The sequence below is a fragment of the Halyomorpha halys genome, unplaced genomic scaffold, assembly GCF_000696795.3.
Source record: "Halyomorpha halys isolate HHAL.00 unplaced genomic scaffold, Hhal_1.1 Scaffold177.1, whole genome shotgun sequence".
Classification (NCBI taxonomy): domain Eukaryota; kingdom Metazoa; phylum Arthropoda; class Insecta; order Hemiptera; family Pentatomidae; genus Halyomorpha; species Halyomorpha halys.
Window position 1 is genome coordinate 136,514 of NW_027114700.1, and position 11,727 is coordinate 148,240.

Consider the following 11,727-nt stretch of genomic DNA (forward strand, 5'->3'; position numbering starts at 1 on the left):
CAGAAGCTCATGGGCGAAGAAAAGGAGAGAGTAGGTGGGATTTCTCAGGAAGAGAGTTGGAAGAAATATTTACTGACCGAGTACGGCGATATTTTTTTCAAAGAAGGAAATGTATTAAGGGGCCTCTACATGTTGGCCAAGCCATGGCGAACTCGGATATGCGCGAGGATGTGGATGGTTGGCTTGTATGAGTTGGCCTAAGCTCGTTGCCGATCCGTCGAGAGTCGGATTTTTGGACACAGATCAAAGGGGTTCGTGAGAGCGCTCGTGTAGCATCTCCACCATTGTTCTTTGTCTAGTTGCAACTGAGAGCTGTTAGGAGGTTGTAGTTAATTTTTATAATAAGTTTTATATTTAATCTTATTAATTTCTATTTAATTTCCTTTCATTTTCTTTTTTTGTAATAAAAATAATATAATCCCAGTGCAATGGCTAAAACCACTTATACGTCCGCCATGCTTGCCTCTCTGAATAACACTGACATGTGGATGGTCCGCTCTTTGTTAACCGAGCATTTGTACAAGCCTCCGTTTTGTGGCGAGCGGCCAACATGTGTATGTTATTATACTACTATTTATGTTAATATACGACGAAAACTAAAATATGTAAAAAAAGTCTTACTTTTTCTTGACTAATCATGTAAAAAATTCTAATATGCGTGGTCTATAACTGTAAACCATATGAAGAGGCTAGGGCTGATACCTTGATAGCAATCAATTAGCAGGACTATTGCTGAGTGGAAATATTATAATTAAAATAAATAAAAAAGGCTAGAGCATCAAATAATATTGAGGAATAACAAACTTTAACTAGACTGAAGTGGGTCATACCTTCATACAAACCAAGCTCACTAAAACCTAGTGACATATAATACTCGTAATGATGGGATAAAAAGTGGGATCATATAGTTTTAGTAACTCTTATAAAATAACTTTTGATTATCTTCCACAAGGTGCTAACATTAAAATATTTTCAGCTCAGCACCACAATAATCTTCTGTATTATCTTTTTCACTTAATTAGTCTTTATAAATTAAAAATGTAGATTAAAGTCGATACCTTAGTTTATTGACAATATTTTTTCAGGCAATAATTAATACAGAAAATTATTTGTTTTTCACGAACAAAAATCTTGTATTGTATATAATTCTGTATGTAGTTTAATATGGATGAATTTTTTTAATGACTATTTATTAGGTTATGGTTGTTTATCAATGTTTAATTAGCCAACTTGTACACATTACTGATCTATAATGTCTAATGTTATTAGTATTTACAAAGTTTCTCAGATTTATAATATTAATATTATTATAATATTAAATCAATAATCATAAATGGCTACTCATAACCGCTTGCATGTATATTATTGAGAACAAAAGGTTGCCATAGATTTTTGAAATGATCGAGAAAATCTAACAATCAGGAAAAAAGATCAAAGTAGGAACTATCATTTTAGTTTTTACGTTATTCTTTTTTCTAGAGAGAATAAAAACAAAACAATCTATTTATTACATAATCTGTTAACAGTTAGTGGAGAAAAAATTACTTATAGATCTGATTTATTATTATAAAATGAAAAACATGTGATCAAATAGACATAATCATTGGCATGAAGCATTAAAACCTAAAATTCTAGTACATCCAGATCAACATACTTATCAAAATTTCAACATGTAGATTTCCTAATAACATTTTAAAGACTCATTTCAAGCGCAGGCAGGCAGGACACGACAAAAAATGTTGAAGATATTAAGGAACTTCGTTGGAACTATAAAAAGAATAAGGACCAGGGTATGATTTGTTTATGAAAGTTACTTTAATATTTTTTTCATAATCTGCGGAGGAATAAAGTTAGAATTGAGTAGTTCTGTCTTTAGAAGGTCGTTGAGGTATTCATTCTAGATATAATAACTATATTTCACTCAGGCTTAAATATTCTGATGTAAATAAATATTTACATCGGCAAACCAGTGAACTAATAAAACCAAATTTTCTAAAAGGGGCGAAAAATGTTCGCAAAACTGAATTTTCATCTTCTTTCTTAGTTTAATAGAAAGTTTGTAGTGATAATAAGAAAGTGAAAAAAAGAAAAGAAAAAGAACTCCGTTATATTTACGAATCACTTTATTTAATCTTTTATACCATATTCTTTTCGCAATTCAATTTTATCATATTAATTTTTTGTTTGTTAAAATAGTATGTAATAGAAAGTGTTATGTAATCGAGAAGAGAAAAATAACAATTATTTGAAGAAAAAAAAAATAGTGAATGAAAGTGTCATGTGACATTTGAAGAATATTTTAAATACTCTTTTCTACATAGCACTTTATTTAACTTTTCTAAACCTAAAATAATAATTTAGAAATGTTAAAAATTATGTTTTCCAGTTTAAAATAGAAATAATCAAACTTTACCTTTAATTTTTCCCAGACTCATGTGTTTATTTTGGCATGAAACCTTCCATTCTTTATGTCTTCAGTTAACGTGTACAATATTAATGCTATTCTAATAATTAAAAGATATAATTATTTTAACAATGAAATAACACGAGTCTAAATTCAAAATTACTAAGGGAACAAATTGCCTTTGTTTCGTTTCGACGTGCATCTCTCCACGTTCTTCTGATCACTTTTTCTAGGGCGATGTTGAATAGCATTGAGAGGTCATTTCCTTGTCTTAGACCTGTTCTGTCTTCAAAGATTGAATTCATTTGTACATGTTTTTGTCAGTCTTACCAACTTCCCGAGTTCCCATCCAAAGACAGTTTCTGTAAACGCAATCATCGGCTCTTCTATTTAATTATATCAAACTTTTATTTACATCAGAATGAAACATGATACGAAGTAAAACATTTTCATGTCAAACCTATATGATGTTTGGCATGTTTCGGTCCAGTGTAATTCGATTTGATAGACGATTAGATTAGATTAGATTTTTATTCAGGGCGATCAACATCTAGGTTATTACACCCACTTTACTTCACTTATCTTCTTGCAATAGAAATTTGATAGTTGAATGTAGACTATTTCCTTTTTACACTGGTCGATATTGGTGGATTATATTTTAGTATAAAGTTGAGTTTCTTCCAGAAATTTTATTATTTTGTCTATGGATTCTTTAAGGGCCAATTCTCTTGTACGAGGAATTTTATTATTTTCGAAGGCTTGACGAAATTATGACCATTCTTCAATTATATGCTTTATCGATAATGGGGACTGACAGGTTTGGCATATAGGTTAGTCCTATTTTGTGATTAAGTGGAGGTGTGTTAATTTGATGTGTGTTAATTTTAAGGTGTGTTAATTTTTGATAGACGAATTGGTAACATTACGTACTTAGATATTATTTCATTTTCATAAATAATCTATTTTGGATTAGATGATTCATGTATGAAATTAAACGTGGAGTGATTTAATAATCACAAACGAATGGTTACCAGTCTGTTATTTGCACAAATATATATTTATAATGTATTTGTTACTTAAGGCCTGGATGTGCTTAAAAATGTCAGGTCAATAAGATGCCTATTAACTAACGAACATTCATAGAACACTAATTTCGATAATATACTTTCATATCAGAATTGTGAGGTATGAAAGTAGTTACAGTTGACTGTCGGTGTGAATTTTTTTTTAAAATTAGGCTTATGTTAGACTTTGTGATTATTTAAAATTAAATGAACAATGTGCTACTATTTAAATATTAATGCAGATTAAGATATCCGTAATCATGGTAACACCACTTGCATTATCGTTATGTTTAATTACTGTGTACTGGCTAAAAATTTAATAATTCAAATGATCTCGTATCTATCTGTTTTAATCAATTCTTAATTTATACTACAGCTTCAGCATATTTTACTATTATGAAATAAAATTATTCAGAATTTATAAACATCAGCAGACTCCATATATTTAACGTAATGGGTATAATACTTTTTTGTGATAAATTAATTACATGAAATTTATGAAACTTTCTCATTAAAATTTAACGATTTTATTAAATGGGAAGAACGATCTGATGTCAAATGGAAATTTGCATAAATATTCCTCTTAAAAAGACGTTTTAAAGTAAATCAGCCTTCAAAAAAACACTAAATCCAAAAGAGGGGTAGGAAGGTATTTATGAGTACTTTCCCTAAACATCACGAAATAAGATGGGTCTGAAATATCATGGGGTTGACTCTTGTTCCATAATCTAACTTGAAATTCACGGAAGAAAAATTTCAAACTAATTCTTCCACTTATATGAATTCTTAGTTTTCAGTTCTTCGTAATAAAATTAAGATTGCCTCGGTCATAAACTAATAATTTCTAAATTATTGAGTAATAATTGATATTATTACTGTCCTTTATATCCTCTATACTGTAGATATTCCTCTTCTTCCTGACGGATAAAGGAGGACTAGAAACTAGTTAGTAATAAATTGTAGAAAACTATTCGCTTGAACTAGAAATATGGTAAAGAGGTAAACAGGAGGTGAAATAAATATGGTAAAGGTGAAGTATAGAAGCAAGTAAAAGAAAATTAATAAAAGTAACAAATAAACATAGATGGGACTACCTGTACCTGAGACCAAGATGTCAACTGCCAAGTCTGGGCTTCCATTCTCAGGTATAAAATTTCCCCACATCTTCGCTAACCCTTCAAAAGGGTAAAAAGGGTATTTTTTAATAATATATACATAGATAAAATTACAGAATCATCGAATCTCTTGTCTAATATTACAATAGGCAAATATATAAGATAAATGTAATGAAGTACATATATAAGATGTTACATACAGTATAGAAGGATAGAAAAAAAAGTTTATATAAATACATTGATTAAAAAATAAAAATAGAAATCCTGAAAAATGGAAGGAACAGTAATATAATAAAACAAGAAAAAATAGAACAATATGGATTAAAATAGTAAGTAGTGCATTGTGACAAGTAATATTAATAATGAGCAGTTAACAAGTTAAGCAGTTTTCGGTGGTAGGGGACCGTAGCAAGAATCGAGCCTCTGACAAAGTCAACAATAGGGTTTAAAGTCAAAGCATGCTCAAAGAGTTTGGAAGCTAGCTAGTTATGGGAATTCATGGGTCATTTATGTTGTGATATTCGGGCTTTTAGGTAGTTTTGGTTTTTCTGATATAAGCTGAGTTACAGTTAGGGGTTGAACAAGGGATATAATAAACTACATTGGAGCGGTATGGAAGGCTAATGGGGTCTTTTAAGTTGCTTAAAAGGTGGAAAAGGTTATCATAGGATTTTAGACCTAAACGTGAGTTGGTTATGATTTTTGTATATTGTCAAAGAGGATAGAGATGAAGGAGGAAACTGTACGGCAATAACGCAGTGGCAGGTTGAGAAGTATTATGTGAAGGAGGTTAAGTTGTGGTAGGGATATTGTTTGATTGTAAAAGTAAGACGTTAAGTGGAAAGTTGTTGGTAAGTAAAAACAGAGATTAGTGGATGAGATTTGGGTTTGGTATACCAATCAGTGGATGAGGAACCATCAGAATTTTTCATAATATGGGATTGGGAGAGAGTGGTAAATTTCACGTTCAGCTGTGAACCGAAGGCAAGGATGGTATGAGTAATTTTAGGAATTTAGTCAGGGTTGAGAATGAGAAAAAGATTATAAACGTATTTTTTAATTAAAAAAATATCTACTGGGAATAACGGGACGACAGGGTCAAGGAGATTATTTAGGACTATGTTGGAAATGTCTAATGCATGTTATCAATGTCTAATGTTTTCATGGCATTCCCCAAAATAAATTTTCAATATGTTGGTTTCTTGTCTGGATACAATTATTGGTGTACGAAAAACTTCATCTTGGAAAATATTCAACGTAAAAAGTTCTATAAGAGATCAATTTGAAGCGCATAAAATACAAGATCAAGTTGTTTTTATGTTTATTTTCTTGTGAACAGTAGTTTTGATTGATTGTATTTGCCTAAACAAATTCACGTGGGACAAGCGCAAATGTTTCTGACCAATATTAGAAGAGATAAATCAAGCTTCTTTTGTGGCCCTAAATTCCTAGTGTAACATATTTAGTGGATACTTATATATAACTCATTGCCAATTATACAGGATTTGGCCGACATAGTATGCACAAATGACGATTACTGATTCTGACGGAAAATCAAATTTTCGAATAATTCTGATTTTTACGTTCATTTGAGAATTTGATGATTAAAAAGTTAAATAACTAAATAAAACACGCAATGCGCAAGTGTTACCCCTATGCACAGCGGAATTCTCCACAATCCTTAAAATATATTCGGGCAGAAAAAGAACTGTCGTGAATTGTGTGTATATATATAAGGAGGAGGGTAAGAAAATAAAATAAAAAACTGGAACTGGCCTATAAGTCTGATTGTTTATTTATTTCAGAGCTATTAAAATCTTTTTATTTTTTTTACAAAACTAGTTATTATATGTAATGTAATTTATTAAAATTTTTATCTAAAAATAATATTGGAGCTACATTAACGGATAGATTCTCCTCGAGACTATATTCACTAATCTAGAGGGTTGCCTGGTTGGTCTAGATTTCTTCCTGCTTAGAAGCTCTCTGCATCCTTCATTTTAAAGTCTTATAAAGAGCTAGTCAAGTATCGTTCATGGTCGAACAGTGCGCACACAACTGGTATTTATCTCGGATTCTTGCAGTCCTCTGATCTGTCGTTGGTACAACACTTGACACACTTAGGTAGGTATGTGGTTGGGTGGTAGGTGCATAGGTGGTTGGGTGGTAGGTGCACAGGTGCTTGGTGTGGCCATAAGCTTCACAATTGTGGCAATACATAATTTATGGCGAACGATACGCCTTTCCTTAAATTATCTTGCACAGTAGAGACGAGTGACGTCATAGAATCCTCGACCTCCACAGGTGTTCACTCAATGTCAACGAAAATTAGCGGCCAGAATATTTTATTATGTCTCATTCCGGTCCTTTTCCTTCTTTAAAAACATTTACTTTTTTGCTAACATGATATCCCATGACCTTTAACTCTTCTTTTGAAGAGTCCAATGGTGTTGAAGGGTTGAAGGACGCGGAATAACAATTCCAAACGCACTCTCCCGGCTCAGTCGGTAGTTTCATCATCTGCCTTTGTATCTGATACAATTTCCCGATATTTCAGTACGTATCTGGATCAATGCCCAATGGTCAGATGCTAATTTCTTATCCTCAGTACGAAGGGTGCTCTCATATGTATTATTTATGTATTAGTTATTCATGTGTTAGTACAATAATTGAAAATTGTTTATACTTCTGATGAATATAGGTGGAGCCTTGGGTTCCCTAGGGGTTAGTGCTTTTTTCATACCTTCATTTTATATTTTTGATATACAGGTAATAAGGATTAAACGTGAAAAGCGCGATTCGTCAGCCATAATTTGGATTGAAGGCCGGGTTGGTGTTCAATTATTTCAACCGAATTCTCAGGTGTAGATGGAGGTATATTCCTTTTATTGCGCCGGGTCTTCGGTGTGACTGGAGAGATCTTACCAGAGTCCATAATAAAGGGATCTCCTGTTAGGTGTTTTTACTTTATTCGACATAACCATATGGGAATAAAATAAATATTAATGTTCTCCAAAAAGGTTTCCAAAATTAAGTACGTATAGAGGCGTAATTGTAAAAACGGAATGACACATAAGTTCTACTTAGTCCAGCTGTATATTGAAGTAGAGGTGGAAGTAAGAACGGCAAGCGTTTGATAACACAGTTCTTTCAAAACAAATGAACTGTTGTTTAAAACGAATAACAACTGTCAATTTTTATTTCGCTCTTCAGATCGCCACTAGTTTCGTTATAAGTTCTGGGTTTTTTTATTAAACGATTATATAAGCTCAGTGAAGGTAATGTTCTGTTTTGTTTATTAACAACAACCACCATTACGGTAGCTATTTTGTTTTCATTAGTTATTCTTTTTTTGAGTTGTAAAAGTTCTAATAGTTGAACTGCTAGCCAAATATTTTTATTTTATTTTTCTTATTACATATTAAAAGTTTAGATTTCACATCCGTTCCCAAGAATAGCGCAAGGAGTGGCATTTGGGACTATTTAACAAAAATAGATCATCAAAAGGGCCTCTTGCAACTTCTGCATACACACTTTTGTCTTATAGTCTCTTAAAATAAGGTGAACTAACGTACTTACCGCTGAAGGCTGGGGGCTTGAGCAGAACTGACATTTTATATACTATATCTCAAAAACGGTCATGTCTATGATGTTAAAATTTTGAAGAGTGTGACGCAAGTTATTGTGTTAACTATCCTTATACTTACCATAAACGTATATAAATTAAAATGAACTTGCAGAAATAAAATATATACCTGCAGAGACAAAGACGGAGATACCAACAAGTAATAAAGAAAAACCTGGTGACGTTTAGAAATCATCTTTCGTTTCAACTTCTTCTTTATTATTCACGATCGCAATACCTACTAGATTATACTTACCGGTAGGTGAAAAAACTACTTCAATTATAAATATAAGAAGATCGTCAGGGTTGCGTTCAAAAAAGAACAAATATTTTTTAACAATTTAATGTCGGACGTTTCGTCCCACTTTGCAGGGCTTCATCAGGGCTGTTCAAAGTGATAGGTCAAACAGACCAACTTGGTCTTATATTTTTCCATTTCATATAATCACTAATAATGAATGGGAGGTGGTCGATTATTCCAAATAATCAAAATTAGAAGCATAATTTTAGAAAATTCGGTAATCTAGTACTAGTACTCTAAAAGTTACTCCCGTACTGCCTTAAAAAAGTAATTTCAATTTCATACCCCTTTCCGTTTCTGGGCTAGACTGGTCTCATAACATATATGCACTTGTGTGCATTGTCCATTGTGCATGACTATTTGTATAGTCACACACATTCCACTTTGCGAGACTTTATATTATTATTTGGACTCAGGTGTCTCTAAAACGTGTATGTGTGTGTGTATATATAAGTTACAGTCAGGTGTAACTGCAATATTAGCTGAACTGGATTGAATAAAGATCAGTCTTTGAGTAACAACCGAGTCGGTCATTTCTCTCTCCCCTTTCTCTTTTTTAGTCTTTGTGTTCTCTAACCAGTTACCTGGTGTCGAATCCACGGTCGTCTGCAAAGTGAAGAGGAGCATCCTAAATCAGATTCAGGTGGAGGAAGAGACCCCTTGGAGAGTTATCAAAGAAAGATTAAAGAAGGCCTTCGGAGGGGTACATATTTATGATGATTCGAGAGAAGAAAAAAACCGAAACAGTCTACTGGTCAGTATGCCGCGGAACTCCTGGCACGCTACAACAGAATTTCAAATAAACTAAGTGAGACGATGGTGACGAAAGGGTCGGAATTAAAGTAATTTAATGCTCCCAGCAATCGCCGTATTCCTTTTACGTATGTTGGTGCTACCATCCTTTGTAGAGCCGACACCTTCTGAATGTTTGGTCTCACACCTTCCTTGGAGATAGTATGTCCCAAAAAATTATGGTCTTGCCCTATAATAGACTTTTCAGGAAATAGCTTGAGTCCAAATTCTCTTATCCGCTGGAACACACTCCTTAAATGGTCCAGGTGGTCCTTTTCTGATTTACTGTACACTAACAAGTCGTCTATGTAGACTTGACAAACTGCTTCATCCAATCCTCGTCCATGAGTTTTTGAAATGTAACGGGGGCATTTTTGAGACCAAACAGCATTCTGGTAAATTCATAATGGCCTCGTTCAAATGTGAATGCGGTCTTATGGTCCATGGAGTTCTTTTTAATTTGATGGTACCCCGCCATTAAGTCAAATGTGCTAAAAATTTTAGCACCGCCCAACCTGTCCAGAATGTCCTTCAACCTCGGAATGGGTACTTCTCATCAATACAGTTCATTGAGCTTGCGATAGTCTATTACAACTCGGTACTTTTCTTCGTTCTCCCCAGGTGCATACATTTTCCGTACCGCCCATAATGAACCCCATAACGTTATGAGGTGAAGTGCTGTCCACGATTATCCCTTGTCTTCGTAAACTTTCTATTTCATTCCTAATGTGCTGTCGAAGAGCATGGGGATTACGCCTTTCCTTCACGAGTGTCACCCTGTCCTGTTTCAAAAATATTTCATGCACAATTTTTGCCGTGGTCCGTAATACATTTCCTTCTTTGAAGAAAATATCGTCGTACTAGGTCAGTATTTTGTTCTTCCAACTCTCTTACTGAGTAATCGAACCTACCCTCGCCTTCCCGTTGCCCATGAGCTGAGAGACAGCCGTATCTCTTCCCTCCAATTCTAATATCCCACTGATCCCCACTGTTTCTTATCTTGGCTCCTACCATTCCAATAGATCGCGGCCAATTACCATCTGTCTCGAGGCATTTTTCCCATAACATGGACTTGTATCTTCTTCGCCTTATCCCTACACTTGTCTAATTCCATTTCTGCTTCCCCTTTAATGCTGCAGGGTCCTCCCAAAGTGATCAACTGACAGTTACATACTCTGACCTGTAGTTCCCTCTTTCCGCCACTCAATCTCTCAAGGGCCTCTCGGCAGACAATCGTGTTAGAGCTGCCAGTGTCCACCAAGCAGCTTTTTTATTCGCTAGTATAACAGGCAGACCGCCGTGCTCCCCTCTCACATGGTGGTACACTCCTCAGAACTCTCTTCGAGTTCTAGCCGCTTCTCCTGTTCGTCTCCATATTCTTCTCTTGCATTGCTGGCCGTCCTCTCACCCAGTGTCTCCTCCCTCGGTTTCTGTCTCCGAGAACTCAGACAATTTCGTAGCTTCACTCGCGGATCCATTCGTTCTTCGAGAGATTCTCCTCCGTAATGTCTGTGCATTAGGTCCACCCAGAGTGACTATGGTGACCCAGACTGAATTGTCGAATGAAGTCTTGGAAAGGAAGCAACGGCTCCTGCTGCAGCTTCTCCATGTAATGTATTCCACCATCGGAGTGATGATAACCTTCCTTCCTTTCTTCACAAGGTTGTTGAGGGGGACGAGGTACTCAGCCATTTCTGGCACAAATCTCCGGTAATAATTTAAAGTTCCCAGCAATCTCCGAACTCCCTTCACAACCCTAGGCACTGTCATTCCGTATAGCGGCGACTTTATCGGCGTCGGGTTTAACTCCTTCCCTGGAAATCGTGTGGCACAAAAATTGTATTTCTTCCTGCCCCATCGATTATTTCTCTCCCGATAATTAGAGCCAAATTTACCCACGCTGTGTGAATGCTGCACGTGCAGTTTTAGGACCTGTTGGTTTTTTGTTTATTTTATTTGTGGTCAATGTAATCTGTAGGTGTCTTTGTTGAATCTTATGTAACTGGTAATACCATTTCTCTAAGATTTATTAGTCTGTAAAATTGTCTACATTTTTTTCTGTAAGTTACTTACAGAACCTCTTTTTATTTTATTTGTGTTAATTGTAAAGTGTACTTCAGTTTAATTAGGTGATGTTTTTATCAACTTTTTTTTGTTGTTATATACTCACATTTTATTTGTTTATAGTTTACGAAGATTGTTTGTAAACTGGTAGGGGAGAGTTACAGGCTGTGAATATCAGCTGACCGAGTACCGATCTGCTGTTCAATGGATATTTATAGGGTGACGGATGCCGTCAATAAACAATGTTGATTTGATGTTGATGTTTAGGGCGAGTTGTTTTATCTCTATAAGTCTCTCCCAGCAGTCACGTAACTTATATATATATATATATATATATATCAAATTATATCACAGAGAACTCG

General features: G+C 34.5%; 1 protein-coding gene across 2 annotated transcripts in view; it reads left to right on the forward strand.

Annotated features, from left to right (window-relative positions):
- LOC106679128 (uncharacterized) overlaps positions 1-11,727 on the forward strand; it is a 31,579-nt gene that overhangs the window by 15,633 nt on the left and 4,219 nt on the right. Inside the window, exon 1 of one of the 2 annotated variants that reach the window (XM_014418094.2) lies at positions 1,571-1,790. The exons of the other annotated variant lie outside the window; for it this stretch is intronic. Within the exon in view, the coding sequence (XP_014273580.1) occupies positions 1,737-1,790 (54 nt within the window). The 5' untranslated portion in view covers positions 1,571-1,736. Of the gene's footprint in view, positions 1-1,570; positions 1,791-11,727 lie in introns of those variants that run through there. 2 annotated transcript variants of the gene reach the window in all.